A 12,804-nucleotide genomic window follows, 5' to 3' on the forward strand; every position below is an offset into this window, starting at 1 on the left:
GTTCGGCCGATGATAACCGCCTGACACGAGGTGTTAAAATAGCGTGATAAGAATTCAATGTTTCGGGTAAAGATATGCATCAACATATCATTCTCGACTATCTACACTTTCGAAATCACCACACCCGGCTTTGGCTGCGACGGAGTTGCCGAGGGGAAAAGCAGTACAACGCCCCCATTTTCGTAGAATTTTACCACCACATCATAGATCAGATGTTCATCCTCTGGATCTACAAGACCATCGATGCGAAACCGCTCGCACAAGGCCCTTTCATCCTTCCAGTAGCTCTCCATCTCCAACATCGTCGCTGTGGTTATCTCCTTGTATTGTAGATCTATCCTCTTCATGGCCGTGACTAGCCGGCACTGGTACGACTCTGGGTCATACTGGGGAGGTGTCGCGGCGGCGGCGTGGCGTCGGGCGTACTGTTTGGCGAAGAAGAAGATCAAACTCATGAGAACCGCGCAGGCGAGAGCGACCTCAAATTTCCTTGAGAAAACTTGCCTTTCAGTGTCCATTTTGGACTTTTCGATAACGCCGCATATGGACCGCATGAGTCCGAAGACACTCGCAACCATACTCCATCTAGCCGGTGTTAACTCAGAGATAAGCGTGGGGGAGCAAAAGGGGAAGACTCGCTTGGGTTGAAATCTCCCCAAACCACAAATAAATCGAGAAATGAAGGGAGTTCGGTTAATGGGTTTGACCCCAGATTTCCCGCGATAATTGACGGTGTAAACGTCTGGAATCGCAGTCTGGCGAACACGCGGATCGCGCTCGATGCCACGGCGAGCAGAGAGCAGGAAAAAAAGCGGGTCCAGGATCGCGTCGTCAATCACTTCCTTCTCGTCTATCTGCTTTTCACTCATCATGATTTTTGGCTCTTACTTTGGAAGCATTGGCGTGTGGACGCTACGAGAACGAAAGGAACAACAGTTGCTATTCAGGACGACAAGGCTGACATGGCGATCCATACTATTAATGATGTTGGCTCCAGCGAGGCTCATTGAAATGGTGAACACGCTAAAATCCAAGACGAGTTAAAATCTCCACTATTTGGTCGCCTACAAAGGTGGAGACTGTGAAGGGGCACCATCTGGAGTACGCATGGGTTACAAGAGTACATGCCCTGAACTCACTATCACCGGTCTCGCCACGAGGATTTAATGACCTCCCTCGCCGTCGTCATTCGAATATCGGGAAACTGAGCGTCCAAAACATTGTCGCTGGGGACAGTATACCCTCCAATGCTGGAGATATAATGGAAGAGCGCGAAAATGGACTCCGATGATCGCCCAGTGCCTTCCAGTCCAGTCTCCTGAAATTCGGGAAAGGATATTCGGCCGTTTCGGAGGCCATGGAGGCGGTCGTATATCACAGAAAATCGTTCACTTGTTCTTGAATCAGCCAGAGGACTCTCTCTGATAATCGCCAAAGAATCTCACCTCGGGCTTTTTCAGCTAGTTGCAGGATATTCTTGGTTGTACTTTGGCCAGCGATAACGCTCACAGGCGACCACTCCGGCAAATCCATGAGTCTGGCAACAACCCGCGCCATATCTTGAGAGGTGATGAAATTCACCTTCGCCAATCCATCCCTGGGCCCGTCTCTTTGCCACGTTGACCGCGTTGACCCATGGCTTGAGGTGGCTTCTCCAATGCGGAAGGCCGTACTAGTCCAGAAATAGGCCATTGACCACACGGGTATACTCAAGGCCTGACGCCTCCACTGCGCGATTTGCCGCCAAAGCCCACTTTACAGTGGGGTAACATGGGGATATGCCTAGAGCCGTGGTCGGTCAGTTTCCGGTTCTCGCTGAGAACAGTAGCAATGGGCCATAATCTTCGTTAAATAACATGTCGTAGCCACTGACCACGAAACGCTTCGTGGACCCCGACAAATCTGCAGCACGGAGGAGATTGACCTGAGCCTCACTGATAGCATCGGATTCCATGCCGAATACACAGAGTGTCCGTGTCGCTGGTGTGTCGCCTCGAGGGACTTGATTGTACCGTCAACGTCGCCGTAGTCGACCGCTAAAATGTGACCTCGTTCACTGGGTCGCGCGACTTTGGTCGTTCTAGGCTTATCAGAACCTCGCCAAAGCACATCAGCTTCGTATTCAAGGCGCAACCATCATCTCACCTTGCGCGTAAGGATAACACCCTTGTGCTTTCCATGTGCCACCAAGGCTTCCACGATAGTCTGGCCGACACTGCCAGTCCTGGATTGATGGCTTTATCCGGTCTGCTAGTCAAATAAGGCGGACAATTCGAAATCCCCTGCACTTGGCGGAATAAGCACTAAAATACCACCCTGGGATCAATCCAATGCTATGACTCACCTGACTTTGGCTCGTACAGTGATCGACAAGGTGCATCTGAGAATATAATTTCCACTCAAAGCCCTTGTCCACGTGCTGCTGTCACAGTACGAATGGGAACGCAACCAATGTCATTTCCCCGGATGGTGATGACATTGGAGGCATGGAAGCCTTCTGTGGCATTCATAGCGGCGATACCATGTCTTACAACAAGTACCTGTGTTCCGTTCAGCTGTCAACCGATATGCCCGCCCAGGATTTCTATTATAGTCACCTTATTAGGAAGATGACACATAATGGACCCCCCAAACGAGGATAAAGTATACTGTATACTGATCCATTACGCACATCTTGACGCTTATAGTTGAGGGGCATCTATCCTATACTTTAGATTTCTGGGATCTAGAGCGTCAATCGGGATGATATCATCTACGTATGTCAAAAGCTACAGTGTAGAACGGCGACGTTATGTACATTTGAACTGAGATATGTTCTCGCCTTCCTAAGTGAGCATATCTTCATGATCAGTGCTTGGTACATCGTTGAACCTGGCCAGAATTGCGTCCATGTCCCTTTCGTAATCTTGATCGGAATGCCTAATGAGACCCCAACACTAAGTAGCTGTGAATTGCATTCCCATCCTTCCAGATATGAAGCATCTTGGACTCCTTAGCCCTGGCTCCGATGTTTGCATCGTTTGCGCGGTTGGCTTTTGTTTACAAGTTTGGTTTCCGAAAAGGGCAGGTAGAGATCACGGGATGTCATTCGTTCATTCATTCATTCATCGATTCAATCAATCAGTTATAAACATGAACATCTACACCTTCTCCCTTACCATCACTATTTCGCAAGGGTCGCCAACTTGGCCTTAATCCCATCCGCCGATACTTTCTCGTCCCAGATGTAGTTCACGCTGTTCTGCTGCACCGTCGCTTCCGCCCACCGCTTGAACCGCGGCGTGTTCTCGAGCAAGCTGGGCAACTTCTCGCTCAGCAATCCATGCCGATGGAAGGAGAGGATGCGCAGGAGGAATGAGCCTGTCAGCACCTCGGCCAGCGTCAATTTATCACTGCCGCCAAAGAACGGCCCCTTCCCCTCCGATCCCTCCGGCAGCAGAGGCTCCAGCTCCGACTTGATCGCAGCGACGAGAGCGTCGCCCGCAGCGTCCCGCTCCGCCGCGGTCGAGGCGCGCAGCGAAGTGTTGAAATGGGGCTGGACCTTGCTGAAGAACGTATCGACGAAGAAGGCAATACGGGCGCGTTGGATGGCACCGTTCTCGCTGTCGGAGGGAGGGAGGAGATGCGACGGGTGGGCGTCGGCCAGGAACTGCGCAACGATCGCGGACTCCGTGATGGTGTGCTCACCGTAGGTGATGGAGGGGACAAGGCCGCGCTGGAGGATTTCCGAATGTCAGTATACCCCGGGCTTCGGACAGGCATAGACGTCGTAGCGGTACACATACCGGGTTGATGTCTAGATACCATGGCTCTCGTGGCTTGCTCAGGTCAATGATAACTTCCTCGTAGTCTAGTCCTAGTTCTTTGAGGGCAATGTGAGCGCGGTGGGCCCAAGGGCACCGGTGGTTGGTGTACAAGGTAATCTTTGGGTTGGTCATTGTGCTCTTGGTCCTTGCTGTGGTTGATGAGAGGTCATAACGGATGGAGAGGAAGGAGTCTGGGGAGCTTCACAATATAAGGTAATGTGCGGGGAAAGAAACGGTGGATTTCTAATCGGATGGCGTGAGATGACGATATCGGTCTTGGTCTATCTTACTTTCTCCTCGCTCTGGGGATATCATGATATACTTGGATCTAACTCGTCCGTGAAGAACTAGAACCCCCCATTAACCCACCCTGATTCGAAGATAAGTGGTAGACTTTGGAGCGCATCTTCAATGTTTGATTGTTCAGCACAGTTCCCCGTTATGTAAGCTGCCTCAGTGGTGTAGAGTCAATTTTTGTGATGGATTCTACGGGGTCTGTACGGGTTTCCGTGTTGCTCTGGAGTTTGTACGTATATGATTTACCCTGTAGGATCTTTCGGTAGTTTTTGAGATTTTCAAGTCTAATGTTTCGGTGGATGTGTCCATATACGTAGAAGGGCCGAAGTATATATATGCACTTCCCACCCCATTTACCGTGAGAGGGTGATGAAGACCACACCAACTTGAGAATTATGGCTCCTAAAATTCCACAAAAAAGATCAAAAATAGCAAGGTATCTGGATAGTACCATCGCAGTCCGATGGAGCTGGACTAAGCAAGATGAATCGGAGAATGAAAAAAAAAAAAAAAAAAAAAAAAAAAAAAAAAAAAAAAAAAAAAAAATAAAAAATAAAAGAAAAAGGAAAAAGGAAAAATTTTTCTTAAAAAAAAAAAAAAAAAAAAAAAAAAGAATCTGGAGTTCCAGTCGGGTTTCGAGCCTGTGGCCGTCGGATCAGGAGGCAAAAAAATGCGCCACTCGGCCATCTTTGACAATCTAATATTGATGTGCCTAATACTGATATGCCTAATACAGATACACATAATAATGAACTAAAAGTACCTAAGAATTAATATGGCTACTTGTATATACCGTCATGTTATGGCCTCAGGTCTCAGGTCTCATCTAGAACGCTGCCTGGTACATACCTCTCCTGGCGCCAAACACAGCCATACCAGCGAGAACGACAACGACAACGACAACGATAACCGCAACTGCGCCTACTCCCACCGTATCTACCAATGCAACGGCGGGTTGGAAGATCAAGGTCGGCAGATGCGAATGCGGGGAATGTGAACCTCTCCCCTCCTTAGTGTTGCATAATCGAGAACCTTCACTGACTTCGATGCCGCATCCAAGAATTTGACACCCATCAATGAACGAATACAATGTCAAATAAATGCGACATTTGCTCCCCCCCTCAAGAGACGTCTCACCGAGTCCGAGGCTGCGTCCCGAATCCAAACTCTACGAGGACCGTACCACGTCTGATTGCGTTCATTTTGCTGCTTGGAGTCGGCTACCACTGGTCGTTGCACGTCAGTGCTTCCACTGAATTGATTCTGCCTCCCTACACAGTTACTAACTTCCCAGAACCACAACGAGTCACATTCGCGCCTCGCCTCTGCCCTATATGATGAGTTCCAGCAGTGCTCGATCCAAAATCTTCAGAGCACCGGGCTTTACTTCCTCGAGACCGCGGTCCCAATTGCAGTGAAAGATTTTGAAGACCGACGCGGTCGGCTCGCCCGCGCGCTTGTCGCAGATGATGCTGATGCATTCATCGTCGAGCCCGGTTACACGTTTAAATACTACGCCAACGTCAGTCAGCCAGAATGGGAGGTGTGGGAGGTAAGCGGAAGCCGCTGTCTGTCTCGGATTGTTAGCCTCGCTTTCTCACCAGTATAGCCGGAGGAGCGACCTTTCCTCATGGTAGTACAGCCCTCTCGCCATTCGTCTGGCCGCATCACGGCGAAGACGTCGTTTCTGTGCCCTTCTTTCGAGGCAGAGAGAGCTCGCCTGTTGAACATGCCATTCCCGGAGCCTATTGATATTATTCCCTGGGAGGAGCACTGGAATCCGTATGATACGCTGAAAAGCTCGAGTATCTTTGTCTCCTTTGATCGCGCCCCTCGGCTCATGGTCGACGAGGAAATGAGAGACTTCGTTCAACGCGGACTGGCAAGCTCTGGGTTCGAGGTGATTGGGCTCACGGGAGAAGTCGAGAGGGTAAGGCAAATTAAGTCTACAAAGGAAGCCGGCATCCTCCGTGCCGTCAATACTGGCACAGTGGAGGCTGTCCGACAGATGAGAAAGTGTAAGCTGAGTGAGCCGCTCCCACCGGTGGCAGTGTCTAAGCTCATGTCGGACGTTCACAGGCCTTTACCCAGGCCTGACGGAGAGCGAAATCGCACAAGCGTTAGATAACAGTCTCCGCTCGGCTGGCCTAGAGCCATTCTTCGATATCGTTCTCTTTGGTATGTAAGCACGACCTCTCGATCAGGACGACGATTTAACACTTGTTACAGACGAGAATGCGGCAAACCCCCACGGGGGCACGAACGGGTCGAAGGTTCTCGAGGCGGAGACATTCGTCCTTATCGACGTTGGGTGAGGGCGGTTTCGGTCATTTGTCAGAGATCCAGCGTGCTGATACCATCAGTGCCCATCTCCTTGGCTATTCATCCGACATCTGTCGTACATTTTTTCCGCCCTTCCTCGAAAAGCCACCCGCAAATGCACGTGCACCATCAAGCCTTGAAGAAAAGTTGGCCGTATGTTTGGGTATACCTTTCCTCTTCTATAGACTTCGCCACTAATTCCTTCAAGGTCTGGGATGTCGTCTTCGAAGCACAGACGCAATCTGCCCATCAATTTCGCGTGAACCTCTCCGCAGCGAGCGTGGACATCGCAGCCCGCAAGGTTATCACGGATGCCGGATACGGTGATGCATTTACCCATCGCGTTGGTCATGGTATTGGTATCAAAGGTATGTCGCCACGGTTTCCCCGCACGCCCAGAGGGGTTCTAATTCTTGTATTCTTTACCCAGCACACGAAAGTCCATACCTTCACAAGGGAAACGTCAATACTCAACTTAAGGCGGGAATGGTATTTACTTCCGAGCCCGGGATCTATCTGGTTGGTACATTCGGCGTTCGCCATGAGGATATCTTCCAAGTCCAGGAGGACGGAGAGCCTATATTATTAACAGGTAGTCGTCCTTCTGGTCCTTGGAATCCATGAACCTGTGAGGAATAGCCAAACACGAGTATCAATCTATTACTTCTCAAGCTGAAAAAGTTTGCTGTACAGGGAGGCCATCCAATTAAGATCCTTAGCGACAATGAGCGGCGAGCATGACTTGAGAAAAGCCTGTACCGGTCAGCTAGACGGGGTTCCGTATACTTCAATCTCTGCCAAGCCAGCATTACTAGTAACTAGTAGATGCGCTAACGGAAGTTACGGTGAATACAAGACTGTGCGTAGTTCTCTTGCTAAATTGAATCCTGTTAGGGGCTCCCATAGTTGTCCAGTACATTAACTGGGACACTGCTTCCGTTGTCAAACCGGAGAGAGCCACCAGTGACTTGATCATTGACATTGGGACGATCGCACAGGTAAATCTCGGAAATTATTTGCGGATTGTTCCATGTAAGCGTTAAAATGCTCCCAGCTTTACCACCCACAGTTGCCCATTCTCTCACTATCAGTCCGGGATAGCCGTCTACCATTCCGTCAATAGCCTTATCTGCCGTCTGGCCACCGCCTGGCCATAGTCAGCATTCTGTGATGATGCTGTCGCCGTCGCATTACGTGCGACATTCTTCAGATTAGTTGCAACCATCGTGACTTTCGCCGGCGTGCTGCTTTTATTGCTGTTCGTGACTACTAAATTGAAAGCCAACATTCCCGGAGATCAGGGACTGACGAAAGATGGCTGAGCTGCTGTGACATTGGAAAGGAGAACCTCAACTCCTTCAACCTGTGTTCACTGATAAGCAAGGGAGTCACCAGCGGGGGTTCTACTTCTCGTACCATCAAGCACGACCCTCTCCTCTGGTTCAACGGCCCGACGAGCGGTAAGAGTTCTAGCATTGGCTACTGGCTCTCCCGTGACAGCATACTGTCGTTGTAGCCATTGCGCCTCATTCCCATTACCGCAGCTGGCCAAGTCATGGCAAACCTTGGAATCGTGCGCGGCGTACGTGAAGAAAGCAGATTGCTTGGCCTTGAGGTCATCATCCAACACGTTCTGAGCCATCGACTGGATCGGGTATCCTGTGTACCCAGTCAAAGTATGGCCGGTGGTGTATCTTTCAGCTGCTTTTTGCACATAATAAGCCGTCGTGTGGTGGTCACTATGGTCACCGTCCCCGTAGCCATGGACGTAGTCCAGAGTATTGACCCGATCTGGCTGGAAATCACTCATCAAAGTGGCAAGCGCGTTGAGAAGCTCGTCACTCGTGTAGCTGGTCGATCCGTTCACTGCCTGGATGCTGCTGATTTCTGATTGCCAGAGTTTCTGAAGGCTGGCACTTCCAGTATTCGGGAAGCCATTTCCGCCAAGGTTACCGTCGGGTAATTGCAGAAAGGCCAGAGATATGTCTGGATTGCCATTGAGTGTAAAAAGAGGTATATTTTTGCCATGAATGCCAGCGTCTGATTGCGTCCAGGCATTATCTACATTCGCCATCTGCGCGTACGCGGCTTGGGAGCCTGCCTGACGCTGCTCCCAGTAGCCCGTGGAGGTCTCCCCTGCATCGCCTGCAGTTAGGAATACCGTGCGGACTTTGCGACTAGCCTGAATAGCGTGTAGGAGATCGGGACTGGTGAATAGTAGATCGTCATCTTGGTGTGCGACGATATTCAAGGTCTGTGCAGCTGAGGAATGTAGCTGGTGTAAAAAGCCAACGGCTCCAAGAAAAGATGAAATTCTCATGCTGGCAGAATGGGACTGTATGAACTATGAGATATTGTTTCCATCACTTGAGTATACGTTGTTTCTGTCATTTCTGCTCATCTTAAGTACTAGATTCACGGTGCTTCTAGACCCTATCGCGCGGCCTTTGCATTCCAAGCGTTTCGTGTTTGTTGTGACTATCCTCGCTTACCCCTTGCCTCCCACATTGCGTCAATAGTGATTCCAGCAAGATATTATCCAATCTTCGATGGGGAAATGCGTTTGAGTAACACCCTAGAATGGCATGCACTCAGACGGACCCTCACCTTCGCAGTACTCTATTGCTCCAGTGACATGAATCTATCATAACAGTTTGACAACATCAGACGGGAAATCTAAGCTCTGCCTAGCTTTTGCGGTGTACATGTAACTCCCGGCCTAGTGGAAATTGCATATTATAAGAGTGCACTTTCATTTGGTACACGGTCAATTGGCCTTTACTGTCCTGCGTAGCCTCGGTTCTTTTTTCCATCCCTGTATCCATCCATACGGAGTGTTAGGAATATCGGAGATCACGATTGTAATTTTGGTCTACTAAGGACTCGTATAGCTTAGTTCATAGCCCCTTTTCTAGGCTCATAACAGAGGATGGTCACAATATTGATGTCTACATCTCACGCATAACGCAGTACTACTAATTAGACTGATTATACGAGTTGCGCTCAGATGTGACTGCCGACCAATCAAGCCAATTCTTCTCAAGGATCGCATAATGTATCCCTCGGCAGCCGAGTCGCTACATCGTTCGGCAGTACCCCGTCTGAGGTCTGGAAGATTTACCGAATCGAGATTGACTCTGGAGATTAACTACCTAGTAGAGTAGTACCAGTATTTGGGGAAGAGGTTCCAGTCCACTGGCATTATAAATGACTAGTTGGGATGAGATCCATGAAACGAATCCTATTCGCAGCCGTGATTATGGTACACCATTCTACGAATTTTACGTTTCTGGCAGGGTTCTCGGCGAGCCTGCTAGATAGTACTACAATACTGGACTCACTGGAAGTTGTCTCTTCTTTGGGCTTCTGTGTCCGACGCTAAATTACCACCCTGAGAATAGGGACAAGCTCTTGATTGATGCCTTTCGTATCCCCGGTTCTTTCCTCAAGGCTTAGGACTAGAATCATCGCATCGAATAGTTTCACAAAATGGGTAAGAAGTAGGGGAGAACGACGCTAGTGGGCCTGTTGGTATCAAGATTCGAAAAGTGTCTAGACATAGTGGGTCATGTACATTAATTATCTGATGGCGGTTTTTCCTAGAACCTGGCAAGGGGCGACTGGACCAATCTGATGTTCGGACTTATTTTAAACGTTATTCGATCTGTGTCGCCCTAAGAATCTGCGGCGATATTGTCGACGAGAAAGATGTAAAGGTGGCAGTCTTATGAAATACTTTGCATACAGCAAAAGCGCACAGTAAAAAGCCAGAATGTGATTGGGAAGGTATTCTTTGGGGGCGTACTGAGAAAGAAGATAGACGATTAGTATTGGGTATTATACTACTTATTGAAACTTGTACATCATTCTAAGCTCAACCGGCAATAACCTTGCTGCTAGTGCTCCGCCACAGACACCTCAAATGTGTTCTGCACCGTCACGTTTGTTGGAATATATCTTGGCGTAAGGCTCTCCTCACTGCTGTTACGCTTCGTTGTACGGCATCCTGCGATTGTAGTAGTGGTGGTAAGATTCTTATACCCATCGTTTGGAACGTCCGCCCAACAAGTGCCGGATTCGTGGTGGGATAACCTTTTTCTCTCCCTGCGAGAAAGGAACGACTGGGACAAGGGGATGGTAGATCCGCCATTTCTTCCTTGGCTGGGATTGGAACTGCCATCGCGTAGTATTCGCACGAGGGGGCGAAGTGTTGACAGGCAGCCAGCTGTGATTCCGAGACCAGCTTCGATGTTGGCCAAGATAGAGAGAGTGGCGCTAGCATCTAAGACGTGGTTAGCTGCTAATCGTACAAATTTTGATCCCTTCCTACATAGCGCTTGACTTACAGAGGAAGTCTGGGTCTTTGAACTGGTGATTATATGGTAAGCGAACCACAACCGCAGCACCCGCCCTAAAATTTGTGAGGGGACAAATCAGTCCGTGTCCTCCCCCGTCGTGTGATGTTTGAAAATTGCTCCCGAACTCACAGGCAACCGAGTCCAAGAATGGCGCCAAGAGAAATCTTGGCCCGTTTGTTCATCTGTAGTTTCCAGATCATGAAGAGGGGTAATATGCCCAGGGTAAGGTCGCAGATGGCAGCGATCACGCTATGGATGTAGGCAATATCGAGAAGGAAATCTTTGCTGACACAGTTTGGGGACTTCATTCCGTAGTCCCAGACGTGATTGATTGGGCGGCATTCAAGGAGAGTCACAAAGAAGAATAGCAGACCAACCACAATACTCAGGGCGATTGTCGTGTAGATAATGATCAGGTGTAAGCGAACGATGGTGATACGCAGAAGTGAGATTGCAATAGAAGTCCTGCCGGCGGTGCCCGTCAAGGCGTAGAATATTTGACCTAACCACCAAAACTGAGGGTAAATGAGTACGTCAGGAATTTAACAAACAGGCTTCAAGATGATATGGGGAGTATACACGCAGCGAATCCCTCAAGTCATTCGGCCTGTCTGCAAAGTATCCCATCCTTTTCCCTAACCCCACTTTACCACCTGCAATGCCGCAGACAGCGAATGCAAGATTGAATGCCATTGCAAGGACCATGGTCCAGTCGTCCGCACCAAAGGCCCGGATAAGGTATAGTCGGACATAGCATCGAAGGCTGACGGTGAGCAGCGACAGGGCGAGGAAAATGGAAGTGATGATGATAATGGTCTCACTCTTATCATCCGCCATTCTGACGAGATGACGGGCGTGATGGACAGCAATCCGTTTCAAGCCATGCGACTCGGAGTAGCTCGTGGCCTGCCATCCGAATTTATAAGGAGAGAGCCAAAACTCGTGAATCAGTTACTCGAGCGGAGAGACTGCTCTTCGTCGGTGCCCCTGCCCGATTTGATTGGTATAGAATCCTCATTGAGTTTGGTGGATCGTCGGATGGCTCCAATATTGATGATCGTCACGTTTATCAGTCGGTAGGTGAACTCTTGGCTGTGGGTTAGTCTTCTCTCGAATCTTGGACCGACCTCGTAATTGTGCCACCCACTGGTCCAAGCAACCAATCTGATGGCTTCGATCGCTTAGACAGGAGAAGATCCTGATTCAGGAACCATTCTAGATATGTACCTATCTCCACCTGCCACATGAGTGTTGAGTCTCGATCAGGCGTATTGGCTTTTGCTTCTTCGTGGGTTGCCCCTGCGACGTGGGTTGTCAATATTACAGGTTCAGAAAATCGAAAGATCCTGATACCCTCTGCGTCTGCCGAGCTTACGGAGGCACCAAGACTCGCTATGGAATCATTCCTCTGGTTGACGCACGGAGTTCATGCGTTCTTTGGAATCTCCACAGTTGAACCAAGTGCCGAGGACTCCACCGTTGAGGTGCCAAATTGTCGGGATACGCCCCCTTTTCTACTCTCTTGGCGCCGGAACTTGTCCGTCAAGGCAGTTTATTCTCCATAGATAGCTCAGTAATGGACGGTTGGGTGGGAGTGTTGCCCTATTTCTGTCAATATTCAAAATGTTGATGGTTCGAGCCATTGGTTTGTCTTAGGGTAATGATCATCATGTGCTCTGGTTTCTTTTCGACGCAGGATCTCGGTCTCGTAGGAAATTACGACCTCCGACTGCATACCCGAACGGGAAAAGATCGCATGAGCTTGTTTTGGGTCATTTCTGTGGAGGACTAACCTGCTTGGGCTTAGCCATGTCCCATATAAGTAAGTGACGCGAGTGAGAATAAAGTGAAATGGAGATTCTGCACCGTCGATCTTATTGATTCGTGAGGCTATTCGGGAAAGTCTCAGCGGGTAATGGAGAAACAAAAGGCAAAAAAAAAAGTGAACATAATTATTGCCTAGTGGCTAACTGGAGTGATCCGTTAGCAGTCTATGAAGAACTTTGATTCACAACATGTTG

General features: G+C 49.3%; 5 protein-coding genes across 5 annotated transcripts; 1 reads left to right on the top strand and 4 right to left on the bottom strand.

Annotated features, from left to right (window-relative positions):
• On the bottom strand, window positions 1–1,123 carry BDW43DRAFT_77 (uncharacterized protein). The gene has a single exon (XM_032050493.1). It carries the CDS (start codon window positions 870–872, stop codon window positions 102–104), a length of 771 nt encoding a protein of 256 aa, XP_031906138.1. The 5' UTR covers window positions 873–1,123; the 3' UTR covers window positions 1–101.
• A 1,495-nt stretch (window positions 1,124–2,618) lies between these two features.
• Window positions 2,619–4,390, bottom strand: BDW43DRAFT_257520 (glutathione S-transferase family protein). The gene is made up of 2 exons (XM_032039896.1): window positions 3,786–4,390; window positions 2,619–3,715 (listed from the first exon to the last, which is right to left on the bottom strand). Exons 1-2 carry the CDS (start codon window positions 3,936–3,938, stop codon window positions 3,164–3,166), a joined length of 705 nt encoding a protein of 234 aa, XP_031906139.1. The 5' UTR covers window positions 3,939–4,390; the 3' UTR covers window positions 2,619–3,163.
• A 537-nt stretch (window positions 4,391–4,927) lies between these two features.
• Window positions 4,928–7,539, top strand: BDW43DRAFT_257530 (Creatinase/aminopeptidase). Its single transcript, XM_032039897.1, has 11 exons — window positions 4,928–5,096; window positions 5,164–5,342; window positions 5,398–5,655; window positions 5,713–6,121; window positions 6,183–6,281; window positions 6,333–6,414; window positions 6,467–6,578; window positions 6,634–6,793; window positions 6,856–7,053; window positions 7,119–7,284; window positions 7,424–7,539. The coding sequence occupies exons 2-9, from the start codon at window positions 5,193–5,195 to the stop codon at window positions 7,047–7,049; spliced, it is 1,464 nt and encodes a 487-aa protein (XP_031906140.1). The 5' UTR covers window positions 4,928–5,096; window positions 5,164–5,192; the 3' UTR covers window positions 7,050–7,053; window positions 7,119–7,284; window positions 7,424–7,539.
• BDW43DRAFT_305094 (PIG-L family deacetylase) lies at window positions 7,316–8,745 on the bottom strand (the record flags this gene model as incomplete). The annotated part of the gene is made up of 2 exons (XM_032045735.1): window positions 7,316–7,572; window positions 7,842–8,745. The coding sequence occupies 2 exons, from the start codon at window positions 8,743–8,745 to the stop codon at window positions 7,316–7,318; spliced, it is 1,161 nt and encodes a 386-aa protein (XP_031906141.1).
• A 1,576-nt stretch (window positions 8,746–10,321) lies between these two features.
• BDW43DRAFT_305095 (uncharacterized protein) lies at window positions 10,322–11,620 on the bottom strand (the record flags this gene model as incomplete). The annotated part of the gene is made up of 4 exons (XM_032045736.1): window positions 10,322–10,707; window positions 10,772–10,836; window positions 10,913–11,298; window positions 11,363–11,620. The coding sequence occupies 4 exons, from the start codon at window positions 11,618–11,620 to the stop codon at window positions 10,322–10,324; spliced, it is 1,095 nt and encodes a 364-aa protein (XP_031906142.1).
• Between the last annotated feature and the right edge of the window lie 1,184 nt (window positions 11,621–12,804).

This window comes from Aspergillus alliaceus, assembly GCF_009176365.1.
Source record: "Aspergillus alliaceus strain CBS 536.65 unplaced genomic scaffold BDW43scaffold_1, whole genome shotgun sequence".
NCBI classification, from domain to species: domain Eukaryota; kingdom Fungi; phylum Ascomycota; class Eurotiomycetes; order Eurotiales; family Aspergillaceae; genus Aspergillus; species Aspergillus alliaceus.

Bases quoted from the DNA above. Each gene is read 5' to 3' on its own strand.
- BDW43DRAFT_77 (XM_032050493.1), bottom strand. From the start codon at position 872: ATGATGAGTGAAAAGCAGATAGACGAGAAGGAAGTGATTGACGACGCG.
- BDW43DRAFT_257520 (XM_032039896.1), bottom strand. From the start codon at position 3,938: ATGACCAACCCAAAGATTACCTTGTACACCAACCACCGGTGCCCTTGG. The intron at 3,716-3,785 runs GTATGTGTACCG...GAAATCCTCCAG, and splicing joins GGTATCTAGACATCAACCCG to CGCGGCCTTGTCCCCTCCAT.
- BDW43DRAFT_257530 (XM_032039897.1), top strand. From the start codon at position 5,193: ATGTCAAATAAATGCGACATTTGCTCCCCCCCTCAAGAGACGTCTCAC. The intron at 6,282-6,332 runs GTATGTAAGCAC...CACTTGTTACAG, and splicing joins CTTCGATATCGTTCTCTTTG to ACGAGAATGCGGCAAACCCC. The intron at 6,794-6,855 runs GTATGTCGCCAC...TTCTTTACCCAG, and splicing joins TCATGGTATTGGTATCAAAG to CACACGAAAGTCCATACCTT.